Raw genomic sequence first — 16,274 nt, forward strand, 5'->3', positions numbered from 1 at the left:
TCCTTGCTCTGGCAAGTTAAGATTGGAGAGAGAATATAGTACTCTTGATAAAGAGATTGGGTTGGAACAATTGATCATTTGGACATGGAAATTACAAGAGGACTGAGAGGGGAATATATTATGCTTATTAGTGATTTGCAACATTAACTTTGAAACCTTTGTGTCACTTTTACTTTGTGTCACTGATTTTTCTGGAGTAACTGACTTTCAAGGTGCCTCCTGTTCCAGGGTTCTGGAATCCACTGAGATCCTCTCAACAGACACAGACAGCAGCTCAGCTGAAGACAGTGACTTTGAAGAGATGGGAAAGAATATTGAGAATATGTTACAGAACAAGAAAACTAGTTCTCAGCTCTCTCGGGAAAGAGAAGAGCAGGAACGAAAGGAATTGCAGAGGATGCTTTTGGGAGAAGACAGTGGGAATGACAAAGAGAGGGGCAAAAAGGACAGGAGAGACAAAAAGGGGCTGTGTAAGTAACTGCAACAACCAGAATATGTCTGAAAAGGGTGTAGAACACTGTCAGGCTGCAGTGGGTGCTGGTCCTGCCTGTCAGAGGAAGGTGTGGATTCCTCACAGTGTGAATGTACAGACATGCATATCTAGGTCTTTTTCCTTCTCCTGAGCAGTTACTGTCTGAATATATATTTGAAGTGTTGTCCTTGCCTGATACTTTGGTTATTTTAAAGTATAAGCTCACTCTGGTATTTCTTTAGGTATTTACTTCTGCTTGCTGCTGTTGTGTGTGTCCCCTCGTTTCCTCCCCCAGCAACACTTATTTTTGAAGTAATTTTCCCAAGAGGGGTTCACAAGTAGAAGAGTGTTCTTGCAACCAGTTTGTGGTACTCTAATTGGATCTTGTGTATACGCAGCTGTATATGTGAAACAGATAGGCACAGTACGTAGGCTGATAGCAGTGTCTGTAATACTGTGTGCTGTAGCAGTTTGTAATTTGTTAGTTGGTGGTAAATGAGGTAGTTGGGCAGCTGCCAGACTTGGATCTGCTGTAGACTTGTGTATTGTAAGTGCATTCTGAGAGACAACGTGACATGTCCCTAACTGGCAGGTAGAAGTGACCTGTGCGTGAGCTATCTGTATGAGGGTGCTCATAATGTCTGTTCCTTCCTTGCATGTGTGAGAGCAAAGTGGAGCTCTGCTGAACCTGGGTCAATGTTATTCTTGCCATTGAAAACCCAGATTGGAAATTGTGATTTGTGGAAGATTGAAACACATAGGCTTGCCTTAGGTTTTCTTGAATTTGTATCTTGGAAGTTTTTAAGCTAGAACTGTCTACCATCTTTAATCAATTGTGTTTCTAAAGCATGGAAGAAATTAAAAGCAAATAAAACACTCTTTTTTAACATCAGCTTCAGGAGCTTCAGCAAACTCTCACAAAGATGATGACACTGCCTCTGTAACCAGCCTTAATTCCTCTGCCACTGGCCGCCGCCTCAAAATCTATCGCACGTTTAGAGATGAGGATGGGAAGGAATATGTGAGGTGTGAGACGGTTCGAAAGCCCTCTGTTATTGATGCCTACTGCCGAATACGGACTACAAAGGATGAAGAGTTCATGTAAGACCTCTAAGATTTTTTCTCCTTGCCTCACTTTTCTATGTCTAAGTTTTAAAATACTGGAAGTCTGATTTAGAAGCGCATTCTTCTGTGTCTGAAGTCCTTGGAGTTTGCACTTTTGAGATATGAAATTCAAAACGCTGTGCAGAGTGGCACTAGGCATTCTATTTCTGTGGCATCTAAAGCCATGCTGTTTTGGTTAAAGATTGAATAGACGAAAGGAGTAGCTTATTTTATAACCTTAATGTTATTTGTAGTATGTTTATGCTAGAAAACTGTGTTTTATTGAAGTTCTGAACAACTTGAATCATGTTGGAAGCTAAAGAACTTAACCTTAGATACCGTGGCTCCTCCAGAGTTTTGTGATAGAGATTCAAGTCCCAGGAAAATTCAGTACCGGGTGAAAGGAAAACACCTGGTAAATCATCAACTCAATTGAAAAACTTCTGTTTATTTTTGGTTTTTGTTTTTCCTCAGACGAAAGTTTGCTCTATTTGATGAACAGCACCGTGAGGAAATGCGGAAGGAGCGGCGTAGGATCCAGGAGCAATTAAGACGGTTAAAACGGAACCAAGAAAAAGAGAAACTGAAGGGCCCTCCAGAAAAGAAGCCCAAGAAAATGAAAGAGCGTCCAGACCTAAAAGTAAGCGTATCCATTTGTTAAGCATGCTAACAGATCCTGGGTATTGGAGAAGTGTTTTGCTCTGTGATATACAAAAATTCTCACTAGGGGATTTTAATGATCCTCTCTGCCTCTTGACTGGGAGTCTGTGAATGAATTCTGATCTGTCATCTTTCCTGTATCTTTGTAGCTGAAATGTGGAGCGTGTGGTGCGATTGGCCATATGAGGACTAATAAGTTCTGCCCTCTTTACTACCAAACAAATGCCCCACCTTCTAATCCTGTTGCAATGACAGAAGAGCAGGAGGAAGAGCTGGAAAAAACAGTCATTCACAATGATAATGAAGAACTCATCAAAGTAGAAGGAACAAAAATTGTCCTTGGAAAGCAACTGATTGAGAGGTAAGGGAAGAAAGAGAGGTACAGATAGGTAGTGAGAAAAAACAATTTAGAGCTTAGTGCAGAATATACACATGTATATTAATCACAGTATTTTGATTGTATTTTTGGTGTTGCAGCAGGTGGGATTTTGGTTATGGATTTGGTGTTATTTTGGTTGTCTTTGATGTTATGGCAGATGGGACCATGGCCAATACTAAGTGGGGGACACATGGGCTTGATTCACAGCAGGACTAGAGAAAGTTTTACGCTGTTTTGTTTTTACCTAGCGCGGATGAGGTTCGCAGGAAATCACTGGTTCTGAAGTTTCCTAAACAGCAGCTTCCTCCGAAGAAGAAGCGGCGAGTAGGAACAACCGTTCACTGCGACTATCTGAATGTGAGTGAAGGTGTTACTGAGCTGATTGCAGCATATCTGTTTCTGCTTGTACCATCTGGTCAGTTCCTTTACTACTCCTGTGTGTCCTCAGCATGCAACTACAGACACCTACTAAATTGCATAAGATTTCTTTATGTTAATGTTTTGCAGTTTAGAGCTGCCCTAACAGTTCTGTCTCTGATTTCTTTAGCGTCCTCATAAATCCATCCACCGACGGCGAACAGATCCCATGGTGACGCTGTCATCCATCTTAGAGGGCATCATCAATGATATGAGGGATCTTCCTAATGTGAGTTTAAGCTAAGAGACCAAAAATCTGCCTTAAGCAGCACAGCTGAAATGGATTATATGACACCAAACTTATGTCAGCCTTTCCTCAGATGAGTGCTTCCTATGGGGAGTCTAAACCAGTATTCCCTGATGTTTTTATTCCCAGTTTTCTGTGTTACTCTATTGCAAGTGGTGTTTGGGAAAACTGAATCGTGTAGGTTGTCTCAGTTGTTTACTAGGTAAGGCCTTTGAGCTTTGTGAAAGTGGTTGTGGTGTTTTAGCACAGAAAGAATCATGTATTTGCTTTATCTTTCTGCGTCATTTGAAGATTTGGGAAATAGCTTTTCCTCAGAACTTTGTACGTTTTTCAGATTGCTCTCTGCTATTATGAGCATGTTGATTTATCCTGCAGTCGACAGAAAATAGTTCTCAGTGTTGATTTACCACGTATGCTTAACAGGAACACTGTAAATCTTGTTGATAAATGCAACTTATGTTGCAGTCTTCCACCTACAGAAAAAACACTGATTTCTGAATGTCAGTAGATGAGCTTACATTTGTTTCACATTAAGGGAATTAAGTTTTCATTTATAAGGACAAGCAAATTCTTTCAAAATACAAGAATAAAGCTTGCTTACGTATGAGCAATTCACATTAAGGTAGCATAATCAATGAAAACAAATTGCTAAGAAACTAATACATCTTTGTCTGTTTATTGGAGGACAACTTTATTCCAGTTCTCTTGCGTTACTTTATAATTTATTTCACCTCAGAATCTTTTTGAGATGCAAATGTCCATATCAGAAAATAATGTTGAATAGTTCGTATGGATACACATTCAAAACCTGGGATGTGTTTTTTCAACAAAACTAGAAAAAAAAGTACAGCACTCTTTGTAGCAATACGGACTGCTTTTTGTGTGTGTGGCACTGGCAAAAGCTGTTAAGAGTGCTTCTCTGTTTCTTACTTCAGATTTTACCAGAAATTTGCAAAATCAAAAGGTTAAAGTGAAGATTTGTGTTGAAATGAGAATTTAAAGGTTTGGGTTCTTGAATACTGTTATCCATAACCAAAAATTTCATCTGAGAATACTTCTTTTAATGGTATTAAAGAACATTTTGTAGAAAAAAATGATAGCCACCATGGAGCTGAGCTCATCATATTTTCCTTGGTGCAATTAAAGAAGTGATTGTGTAAAAGCTTTATACGTTAGTACCTGTTCAGCTATGCAAGTTAAACTGAGATTAACTGTGCTAGTACTATGTTAATAAGCGTTCCTTTTTCTCTTTTCATCCTCAGACATATCCCTTCCACACGCCAGTAAATCCAAAAGTTGTCAAAGATTATTATAAGATTATTACTCGGCCTATGGATTTGCAGACATTGCGTGAAAATGTTCGTAAGCGGCAATACCCATCACGGGAAGAGTTCAGAGAACACCTGGAACTAATTGTGAAGAACAGTGCAACATACAATGGTAGGGGAAGTCTGTTTCTGCTAATGCTTTTACTTTTAGAAGTAATGAGAGCAAGAGAAAAGCAGAATAAGGTAACTGTCAGATGACAACAGTAAATAACGTTTTCCAGATATACCTGAAGGACTTCATAAATGTCAATGGACTAATTCATAAATAAGAAAGTGGACTCCATCACTGAAAAAAATCTAAATTATTATCTAAATAATGACTGTTATGTAGTAATTGAAGTTCAGTTAATAGACCTACCAATGACCGAAGAAATCGGTGCATGCGTTAAGTCAGACTGCACTGAAGCAAGGTTCTGCATATCCCCTTAATATAGGGTGAAGCTAAACAAAGCATGATTTTCAGTAGACTGTTATGAGCATCCTTCTTTCAAGACGTGGATTGCTGGGGAGATACTTGTGAATTTATTTTCTCAGTATTATGCTTTAGTAAAGCAAACACTGAATCTTTGAGTAGAAATTCATGCCTTTTGGAGCCATTGCCTTAGAACATGCAGCTCTGAGTAGAGCTTACTGTAATGATTTTGCATTTTTTGGTTCTTAGTTGCAATTTTTCCCTATTTGGGAAGGTCAGAAAACTAGCTTAAAAAAAATAGAAGCGTAGATTCTGCAGTAGAGCATGCAGCTGCTGGGAAAAAGTGCCGATTCATTGAGCAACTATAGATCAACTGTATTCTAACTGCTGATAGAAAAGTCTTTGTCCAAAAAGTATTCATTTGGCAGCTAAAAATCTCCCAGCTGTGTTGAGTCTCTCTCTGGGCTGCACAGCAGTCAGGGTGATACTAACAGCATTGGTTTTGTGCCTTTACTGCTTCCTTGTCATTATTTTTGACAGCTAAGTCCCTGTTTTATCCTAATTACAGAGCTTTTTTCATAGTTCTGTTGCAAATACTTTTTTTTTTTGTCTGAGGAATCATTAAATTATTTAAATATCTGTGGTTTTCTGAGTATTCCTTGAATGTCCATCTTGCTTTCCTCAACAGTTCTGCTCTGCTGACTGGTTTTAATGAAACAAACAGACATCTTAAGGTTTATACTCTGAAAGCTCAGAAGAGTTGGAGGGCTTAGTGGCCAGTCTTCCATAGCCACAGCCGCTTTCCCATATGGTTTCTAAAACTTAATAAAATGTATACCAGAAGTGGAAATATTTGCTACAAATAACTGTTTTCTGCCATAAAACCCATTCTAAACTTCAGTAATTATGCATATTGAGAATATATTTAAGAGTTGACTCCTAACTACAATAGAAATATAACCTTTACTCCTAAGCATTACTGGTTAATTCTTATTGTTGGTCTTCCTAATACTTTGAAATATTACATTATCAGAATGTATTCATTGATGTGGTTTGGTGTTCTCTTATTTTTCTTCTTTTGGGTTCTAAAAGCTTCCATCAGGGCCAGAGTTGTCTCACTGGACTTGCTGTGTGTTTGCAGGGCCAAAGCACTCGCTGACTCAAATATCTCAGTCCATGCTGGACCTGTGCGATGAAAAGCTAAAAGAGGCAAGTCCTGTGAATGAGCTGCGATCAGAGTGGAGAGGGAGGGGTGGGGTGGTCAAGGTGGTTGAGGATAGGGGACATGAGTGGGCAAAAAACAGGGCTTTAAAAAGGAGACAATAAGGGAACTTTGTTTTTCATAAGGCATATTTGAATTTTTACAGTTTTAAACAGTTCCTGTTGGAGTCTCTCAAAAAATAGTTGTTCATTCGTTACTCTAGTTACTTTATCTTGTGTGCAGGCTTATATCTAGGTTGTTACCCTCTCTTAATTACAAGGGCCTTCATAAAAAGGTGAACGGGAATCTCTTTGTAACATTGTTCTGATATTGACAGTTATTAATCTAGGGTCAGTCATTGGCAGTCCGTTTTTCTATTGCAGAAGGAAGATAAACTGGCTCGATTAGAAAAAGCAATTAATCCCCTCCTGGATGATGATGACCAAGTGGCCTTTTCCTTCATTTTGGATAACATTGTCACTCAAAAGATGATGGCAGTTCCAGATGTATGTAGCTTAAGTAGAATGCGTGTGTGTGTGTGCGATATGCAAAATATTCTGATTATAGTCTAGTGGCTGTGTATCGCGGTGGAATATACATCTTGTGGCTGTTAATGCGCTGTAAAAACAAACAAAAAAAAAAAGTGCTGTGTCAGGATGCTGGCCTGTGATTTTCTGACTGGCAGACATTCCTGTACTGACCCCATTCACTGGAGTAACAGACCAGAAGTGAAAGCTGGGTTCCTGTCCTTTTTCCTGCTGCTCCTACTCCTTAATAATGCCTGTGTCGACCTCTCATTAGTAGAAAGTCACTGTCTTTCATTAACAGTTTTCACTGTAAAACACATTTTTCTCTACTGATTGGAGCACTTGCTTTGTAGATTGCAAAGCACTCTGTGCAGTTTTCAGGTGCAAACCAAACGCAAGCTGATTTCTCATTGATCAACTCCACCCAGTGTTGTACTAGTTCGTTAGTAAAAAAGAAAAAAAAAGCACTTCAACCAATAAAACTGATTTATCTATGATGTATACTCTGTATGAATGGAGTAAAAAGCAAGAGACTAGTGGTTAGTCTGAATGCCAGTTCCCTTTAATATTTTGTTGTTTCCATTCTCTGTTCATTTAATTTCTGATGTTTAGAAAAAGATTTGAGAGTTTTCATGTGCCATCATACCATACTGAGCTGTACAAACTATTTATAGCCCCCCGTTGTGAGATTAGATCTAAGTTTGTTTGTTTACTGTACAGTGATTGTTCTTGCTGAGCACTCTAGTTATATTGTGGAAGAAACAGTGATAGTAAATAGAAAAATGTTTTGTATGATTATTATTTTGTATTATGTATTACACTATCAAACAGGTATCAACAGGCCTAGTTAAACTAGTTACTAGTTCCAACTAGTATATTTTTATTCTGTGTCCCCCCTGAAGTTAAATTACTGGATTCAAGATGCCATGTGATAAATACTTCCTGTACATTTTGAATGTTAATCTGTTCTGGAGACTTGCTTTATGAAATTCGTAGCTCAAACTGTAATAAAATTTACATGGAAGCTTTCTAACCTTGTCTTTTTTCTTTCTTTCAGTCTTGGCCGTTTCATCATCCAGTTAATAAAAAGTTTGTTCCTGATTATTACAAGGTCATTGCTAATCCAATGGATCTAGAGACCATCTGCAAGGTGTGTAGCTTGAACTGAGCAGGCACTTGAGAAATGTTTAGACTTGATTACTTACTGGGTGACAATCTCTTGCAGAATATCTCCAAACACAAGTACCAGAACAGAGAGACTTTCCTGGATGATGTTAACCTCATCCTTGCCAACAGCATTAAGTACAATGGTAGGTGGTGAAAATAAGGCTTCAGCCTTCTTCCGTCCTTAAATGAATACATCTGAGCACCTGTTCTGTAGTGTTGTCAAAGCCTGAAGCTATGAGTCCTGAGCTTGATTGTTGCTTTCCTTTCTTGCTGAGAAAGGAGATGTTTAAACAGTAACATTTTTGCTGTCACGTGGTGCCTTATTTACTATTTTGCTCTGTGGATTTGGGGCAGTTACATTTCAGAAGGATTTCCCGCTTGTGCACCACACATCTCTCTTTCAGTGATTTGTTTCTGGGAATTTACTTGAAGCTGACATGGTACAACTTTCCCAAATAATATTTTTAATGCTGGAACAAACTGGTTGTTCTTTGTTAGCGGAATGTGAACCCTGCCATATGTTTCTCCTTAAATCAGAAAGTGGTGGGATTTGGGGACCTGTCTTATCAGAGCTGTGTAACCAAAAACAGTCTTTCTGTCTCACCAGCTGGCGCTGAGCAAATGTCAGAATGCATAAAGAGATTTGTTTATTACTACAGGGCCAGACAGTCAGTACACAAAAACAGCCCAGGAGATCGTAAACATCTGTTATCAGACTTTAGCTGAGGTATGTGGACAAGTCTATTGTAATATTTTTGTATGTTTGAGTTTTCTGTTCTGTAACCTTAGCAAACTTCTTCATTCTTAGTACGATGAGCACCTGACTCAACTTGAGAGAGACATCTCTACTGCTAAGGAAGCAGCGCTAGAGGAGGCAGATCTGGAAAGTCTTGATCCTATGACCCCTGGTCCCTACACTCCACAGGCAAGTGACCATGCAAAGTTTTCTTTTTTTTTTTTTTTGTTTGTTTCTTTGTTTTTAAGTTTCGGTTTCCAGGATATTTGATCTTGAGGTGCTTCTTGTTTACTCTTCTCAAAGTCTGAAGTTTATCTTTTAGGCTTTTTTTTTTCTTTAGTTCTTATTCTTGACTTGGGCTGTTTGGCTGTTTTCTAAAAACATCAGTAAAAATTTTCTTTCTCTTGGAATGACCGACTCATTCCTGAAAAACAAAATTGCCTTTGCAGTATCAAGGGGAACTTAAATTCTTATTGCTGAAAATGTTTATCTCTTCTTTGATTTGGAATTTGCCTGATAAATTAGGAAACAGTTCAGGGAATGTCATCCTAGTGTCTGAGGTGCCTTTTGTTTCTTCGGAAAAACTGTTGAAGTTCACAAGCCCTGAAAGATTGGTCTGCTAATATCTGGGTGATGAAAATCTGATGTTGTATGTCCAGTGTAGGAAGACAGTAGTTATTCTGTACACACCAACTGTGGATGACTAATTTTTCTGTTCTGTGCATGTCTGGTGTGATTACATCTGGAAAGCTGCATTTAATTTTAGTTAAGTCAGAGCAAAAAAGAAGGTCTTGATGTTCAAGAACAATTTAAGGACCTATGAAGATTAGTTTTAAGAAAAACAAGTTTAAAATTTGTATAGGCAATACATATACAAACGTTACATGGCTGGAGCCGGGATAGCAGTCTAAAATTTGTGGGCAATATTTAATGTAACCATCCTTTCCCACCAAAACAAACAAACACACACACACACACACAAAAAAACAAACATAACCCACTGTCACCAACAAAAACAAACAAAACAAATGCCATTCAATAAGCTAGAAAGAAATTGCTAGAAATGATGATTCATTTAATGGGGTGGGAATACTGATACTGAGTGACACAGAAAGAGACCTCCTTGACAATGGAAGTGCCAGGCAGCAATGGAGTCTTTGGAGATTAGTTGTTGAAACAATACTGATGCATTTCAACCAAGATTAAATAGAATGGAGAACTATCCCAATGCCTCAGAGAAACGGGGACTAAAATATCATTCTTCTCTCTGTCTGATGGTTTCCTTCCCACGAGCAGTGTTATCTGTTCTGATTTTTTTCCAAGCTGGTGATCAGGAGAGGAAGAGAGGCCTGAGCAGTGAATTGCTTATTAGTTGTCTTTTCTCCTGCTCCTTCTCTGAGAGCTCCTTCTCTCCGCTTGCTGAAGCAAGCGCCTCCCCTGAACTTGTCATCTGATGGCCACCCTTTCCCCGTGCTTCTTGGCTGAAGGTGCATTCCTGCTTCCTACACTCCCAAACTTGTCACAGATGGCAGGTCTGCTGATGGTTGCTTGGCTTTCGTTCAAATGTAGTTGTGATGACTAATACTTATCTCCCCATATGTGTCTTCAGGAGCTGGAGTCCAGGACATAAAAAAGCAAATACAGCAAGTAGAGAGCTGCCTATGGTTTACATGTCTGTTTAAATTCTTAGGAAACCTGTTTTGCCTAATTTAAATGGTATTGCTTCTGCTCTTAACAGTACTAGGATTGTCATGATATTTAAACTGTGTATTTAAAAGGGCATTTAATCAAAATCCTAATCTGTAGTTCCTCATTAACTGTTCGAAGGTCAAATTGAATGCAAACTACAGGCTTTTAGAGCACTTTATCCAAACCCCTGTTTACCTCTCGTGTTAGTTTTAGGGAATCTTGAGACAGTGATTTACACAGAATTGATTGAAAGTTGAAGCTCTGCTATTTCAATACGTGATAAAGTATTTTTTTCCAGTTCCGATAACAGTGTTTGTGGTTACACCACTTCCATTGTAGAAACATAAAAAGGGCCATACTGAGTCAAACCAAAGGTTGATGTAATCAAGTCTTCTGTCCCTGGCAGGGACCAGAAGTAAGTAGATGCAAAGGTACGGTGGTGATTCTTCTTACAGTGAAGCCTTCCTGGCAATTGGCAGCTCAGGCACCTTAAACTGGAGTTGCGTCTGGACCATTGTCTTTATGAGCTGCAGAGAGGCCTATTCTCTATAAACCTATCTAATCCTTTTGGAGTCCGTTTACAATTTTGGTCTCTGCCGGACTGCACTGCATAGAAGTACTGCCTTCCATTTTAAAATCTGCTATTTGGCAAACTTCAAACCTGAGGTTGAGAGTCATTGCGTTTTATCATCTTTGATCTTTTAAGGTTAAATGTTTATTTTGTTGAATCAGTGTTTAGTAATATAAACGCTGTGCCAAACAAATGCATTTTGCATTTGGTTCTGAAATCCCAGTCTTGCCTCTCTAGATATTATTTTAATGCCACTTCAGTGCCTGAGAACATTATATGTCCTGTTTCCATGTGTTGGCCACCTCATTTATATGACACCAACCCTTCCCTCAGTATGGCACATGATCCTTCAGTCTGTCAAGATGAGAGCAATTTGCCCGTTATGGACACTCCTTTAACAACCCCAGAGAAGCGAGGAACTCAGAATCCTCCATTTTTTCATGTGCTTGGAGAGTTGGGTTGTATAAGCAAATTACTGAAAGGAAGCAACTACTTGGTAGGAAACAGGTGACAAAAATCAGCAGGCTTCCCAAGCAGAAAAGGGAACCTGTTTCAAAAGCTATGTAATTTCCTTCATTTTGAGTGCTCTGATGGGAAAGCAAATATGTAAAGAGCACTGGGAAATTTGATGCTGCAAAAGAATCTGCCTGAGGCCAGGTATTTGTTTGCTTCACTACTTCTGGGAGTAGAAACCTGGTGACTCACACTGCGGAGTGCTAATATGCAATCTCTTATTGATTCTGAATAGGGGAATGGTGAAGTATATCCTACAGTTCTGGAGGATGATAATTAGCTTACTGTGGTTTCATCCAGTGATGATTAGAATCTGTACAAACACTTGGGAAGAGATAGGTCTAGGCTGCCACTATAGATACATTCTCATTGAAAAAGAAAAAAAGCTGACAGGATAGAGGTGTTAAATCACCACAGATGAACTGGTTACAATAACCATAGAATATTTTTCTTAGTGTTTATTCTGTATTAAACAAGAAAAAAAAAGGTATGTTAGAGGAGAAGGACTAGCAGAAGGAGATAAAGTAATACAGGCATGAAAATAAATGATAAGGAGGAGATATGAGATGAGGAGGGCCATGAGTTCGAAGTTGTTACCATAAAGACGTGGGAAGCTATTCTAAGCAATCCAGACCAATAGAGATTGAATATGAATGGTTCCATTTATTATTTTGGTTGTCTGTGGCTTTGAGAATGCCTTGTAGATTTGGAAGTTCTTCAAGTTTTCTATAGATTTCCAGTTTAAAGTCTTTAGGACAGAATCTGCATGTCCTCTCTAACTTGTACTCATGGTGACTGGGGGGAGAACGGAAGAGAAGGGCAGGAGAAAATGTGTTGGAAACTGCTGTCCGTTTTGAAAATATCCCACGAAAACATTCACTTTTTAAGATCTAGTGATCCTTTCCAGAAATAGGCTAGGTAAACAAAGAACTTGGACACTTTTAAGGCTGGAAATTTCCTTTTCACAGATGAGCACATCAGGTAAAAGTGTGTGGAGACTGTGTGCTCTCTGATCTTGGAATAAAGAGAGAGGATCCTTGCTCTGAGAGTGAGATAAATAAATACTTCCCACTACCCTCCCACCTCCCTTGTTTCCCTACCCATCATTGTGGTCTGGATGTCCGTCATACCCTTTGGCTTGTGTCGAATAGCACCTTCCTCAATGGTATTGCTATTTGTGTTCCCCATTCAGATGCGCCAGGGGCGAGGTAGGCTGGGCGAGGAAGACTCTGACGTAGATATTGAAGGGTTTGATGAGGATGATGATGGGAAACCTAAGACTCCAGCCCCAGTGAGTATATTTCCAGAAACCCAGCCAGTCTATGTGTTGACTTGTGTCCTTGTGGTGGAAGTCTCCATAGAATAAGGGTTGTCTTCCATGTCTGGCACCCTGAAAGACAGCAGTATTCATAGCAATAGCTAGACACTCAAATGTAGTGTTAAATGTTAGCATTATGAAGCGAGAGAATACTTCGGAGGGAACTGTATGATAAATAGTAGGCATGTGCTGGAAGTGGCAGTAGTTTATGTGTTGTTTGATCTTCATTGTCCCTGTCCTGTATGACCTAGGAAGTTGAAGATGCAGATGGTGACCTTGCTGATGAAGAAGAAGGATCAGCCCAGCAGCCTCAGGCCAGTGTCCTTTATGAAGACTTGCTCATGTCAGATGGAGAGGATGATGATGATGGGAGTGATGAAGAAGGAGATAATCCTTTCTCGTGTATGTTTCCTTTGTTATATAAAAAAAAGTTGAATAGGAACCGGTCATTCACAAACCCAGCTAATCTTCTTTCCTTACCATCACAAAGACATACAGCAGAGAGCAGAAAGCAAAATAGGGATATGTAGGCCGTGTGGTCTAGTAGTCATAAAGGAAGAGTGAAAGGGCAAGATGAAACAAAAAAACACATAAATGGAACTCAAAACAAAGTGGAACGGCAGTGTTTTGAGTATGGATACGGAAGAAAGAGTTGAGATCTGGTCAAATGTATCTCATGGTGAATTTGCACATGGTTCAGAAAAGGCGGGACAGTGCTTTGGTGTGCACAATAGAATTGGGCAGAGTTTAGTTAAAGAGCAACATTTATTTTGGTATGAAACAGTGTGGACAAAGTTATCGAGAACTGGAAGAGGAGTGTGAAGGTTCTCCACATTGTTTCCCTGTTCTACAAAAGAAGTTGCCATGCAGGATAGCATATGGTAGTATTTTGAGGTGGCTTCTGAAAATTATTAGGGGATGGTGGTGGAGAATTGTTCAGAACTGACAAGTAGACCAGGCCTTTTGAGTAGTGGGGGTAATTAGGTTGTTTCTGAATGTCAGAAATGGGTATGACCTCCCAGATACCATTTCTAGTACATTTTCAATAAACTGCTTTGCATACATTCCTTACAGTCAATATTGTATCCCTTCCAGAAAGACAATGGGTATGTAACTGACAGAACAAACCTGTTGATTTATGACCAAATGTCTGTTTATTACACAGCTATCCAACTGAGTGAGAGTGGCAGTGATTCAGATGTGGAGACCAATCCAGTGAGACCTAAACAACCTCATGTTCTCCAAGAGAACACGCGAATGGGCATGGACAATGAAGAAAGCATGATGTCTTATGAAGGTGATGGTGGGGAGACATCTCAGGTTATGGAGGACAGTAATATCAGGTAATTAGAGCTGAGAATCTTGTTACAGTAATTCTTTCTTCAAAACAAAATCTGTTCTCTTAAAGGTTTCTGAAGTGTTTATCATGAAAAGCTGAAGAATATCTTGTTTTTTAAGTTATTCTGTCACTGGTTTTAATGTTGCAGCCATAATTGCAATTTACCACTTATTGACAGAACTTTGGTTTTGCTGTTAGACTCTCTAATGAAAAAAACTTAGTTTAAATTAAAACTAAAATAATTTTTTTTTTCTTGTAAGTTAAATAACTTCCATAGTGTTTTTTGAAAGCAATGCAAATAAAGCTTTTTATAGATTGTCTCAGAAACTGAGATGCCTTTGAAGTTAAAAGGTGATCTAGCCGATTAACTGATTAATTTCATGTTTGTTTGTTTTTTCCTCTAAGAATTAAGTATTTCCTTCCTTGAAAGGAATATGCATGTCCAAAATAATAGGAATATGCATATTCTGTATTTTGGAAGGAGTTCCATTCTTAGAAAATTACAAGGACAGCTTTATTTTCTGCATTGTCTTGAGAAAGTACTGACTGACTTTTCCCTGTTTGGCTGTTCTGTAACATATTAGCATTAGATTCTCTGTTTGTTTTTTACTCATGGAATTCAGTACCTTAATGCTGTTACTGATATTTGCCTAGGATAATTATATGGACAAGCTCTGTCCATCTGTGATCAGAGATGATCAAGACCTGCTCTTAAGACTAGTTATGCTGGGTCAGGCAAATGATCTGTCCAGCCCAGTACCTTGACAACAGCCAGCAGAAGAGGCTGGAGAGGATGTGAAGGGGCTCTGCTCTGGTGGTGATTGTTATGCTGTCTGCCTTTTTGTCTCCAGTAATGGTGACAGATGGAAGGTTTTGGAGCAATCAGTTGCTTTTCCTACCCTGAGTATATCAGAGGGGGGTGAGGATGCCAGTAGAGAATTGTTCATGAGAACTGTTTTTTATTTTTAAAAAACTGGCCATGGACAGAATTAAAGTACTCGGTGGTTCCAAGTGTTCCACAAGGACCTGAGGCCAGGGACCTTTTACAGAAGTTAGATAGAAGTTAAATGGAGAATTGCTGACATCAATAGCTGATTTGAAATTATGGTGTAATAAGAGTATATCATTTCTCCTAGCTATGGCAGCTATGAAGAACCAGACCCAAAATCCAACACAAGAGATACTAGTTTCAGCAGTATTGGAGGATACGAGATCTCTGAAGAAGAGGAAGAAGAAGAGGAACAGCGTTGTGGACCAAGCGTATTAAGTCAGGTCCATCTGTCTGAGGATGAGGAAGACAGTGAAGATTTTCATTCCATTGCAGGAGACAGTGACCTGGACTCAGATGAATAACCTAAGGAAAATCCTTTTCCCTGAGATGATGGTCATCTCGGGCTGCTCTTGGCTCCAGTGTTTCTATTGTCCCAGTTTGGTACAAGGAACAATGTGGTGCAGACTGTGTTAACAAGAAGCAGCCTTTTTATATATTTTAATCAGTTATAGAACGTGAGGCTGAGTAAGTATGTGGTGAAGAATGATCTTTAGACAAGCATGTCCTGCTGAAGTATTGGGTTGTTGTGCCCTTTCGGAGTTCTAGAATCCAGATGAAGACTTCATGAATTTGTTCTTCATTTTTAATAGATGTAAAATAATTTATCGTAAATACTACCCTGGTGAATTTGTGCATTGTTCATCAGGGGAAAAAAATGCTCTGAGTAAAAAGTTGCTCTGAGTAAAATTCATGCTGTTGTTTTGATAAACTATTACAAAACATTTCTTGTATCTTAAAGGGAAAGCTTTTGTTTGGGATCACAATATGAATGCGCTAACAACTTATCCCAGGCTGGTTTTGGTAATTGCTTAACTGCCTTGAGTACTTCAGTGAACAGCTGCCCTATTTTTTTTTTCTAAGTTGCAATTAGTCCCAGAAAATCAGACTTTGCTAATTTGAGTCTTCAGCAGTTCCCAGGCTACTTGTGTTCTAAAAATAGCTCTCATTATTCCTGGGAGCGAGCCTCTTTATTTTTAGCCCTCCGAAAACAAAGACTGTGTACAGAGCCCCGCTGTTGCACTGCCAGCTCGAGCCATGTAAATAAAACTCCAGAAGCTGTTAAGCGTTGTTCCTTTTATTGCTGCTTCACCCCCCCCCCACATCTCTTGGGGCTGTTGGGGCTGGGGCTGAGGCTGGGCGCTG

General features: G+C 39.2%; 1 protein-coding gene across 4 annotated transcripts in view; it reads left to right on the top strand.

The window, feature by feature from the left end:
* TAF1 (TATA-box binding protein associated factor 1) overlaps positions 1 to 16,191 on the top strand; it is a 32,783-nt gene extending 16,592 nt beyond the window's left edge. For 2 of the 4 annotated variants that reach the window (XM_040572885.1, XM_040572883.1), the window contains exons 23-39: positions 229 to 470; positions 1,366 to 1,573; positions 2,051 to 2,216; positions 2,386 to 2,597; positions 2,864 to 2,972; positions 3,163 to 3,261; positions 4,542 to 4,719; positions 6,161 to 6,228; positions 6,604 to 6,726; positions 7,805 to 7,897; positions 7,973 to 8,057; positions 8,574 to 8,641; positions 8,723 to 8,839; positions 12,616 to 12,714; positions 12,993 to 13,143; positions 13,907 to 14,084; positions 15,217 to 16,191. In XM_040572885.1, coding sequence (XP_040428819.1) covers positions 229 to 470; positions 1,366 to 1,573; positions 2,051 to 2,216; positions 2,386 to 2,597; positions 2,864 to 2,972; positions 3,163 to 3,261; positions 4,542 to 4,719; positions 6,161 to 6,228; positions 6,604 to 6,726; positions 7,805 to 7,897; positions 7,973 to 8,057; positions 8,574 to 8,641; positions 8,723 to 8,839; positions 12,616 to 12,714; positions 12,993 to 13,143; positions 13,907 to 14,084; positions 15,217 to 15,433 — 2,413 coding nt within the window. In that variant the 3' untranslated portion in view covers positions 15,434 to 16,191. The remainder of the gene's footprint in view (positions 1 to 228; positions 471 to 1,365; positions 1,574 to 2,050; positions 2,217 to 2,385; positions 2,598 to 2,863; positions 2,973 to 3,162; positions 3,262 to 4,541; positions 4,720 to 6,160; positions 6,229 to 6,603; positions 6,727 to 7,804; positions 7,898 to 7,972; positions 8,058 to 8,573; positions 8,642 to 8,722; positions 8,840 to 12,615; positions 12,715 to 12,992; positions 13,144 to 13,906; positions 14,085 to 15,216) is intronic. The other 2 variants (XM_040572886.1, XM_040572884.1) reach the window with 1 other exon arrangement.
* Positions 16,192 to 16,274: the final 83 nt, after the last annotated feature.

This window comes from Cygnus olor, chromosome 13 (genome assembly GCF_009769625.2).
Source record: "Cygnus olor isolate bCygOlo1 chromosome 13, bCygOlo1.pri.v2, whole genome shotgun sequence".
NCBI lineage: Eukaryota > Metazoa > Chordata > Aves > Anseriformes > Anatidae > Cygnus > Cygnus olor.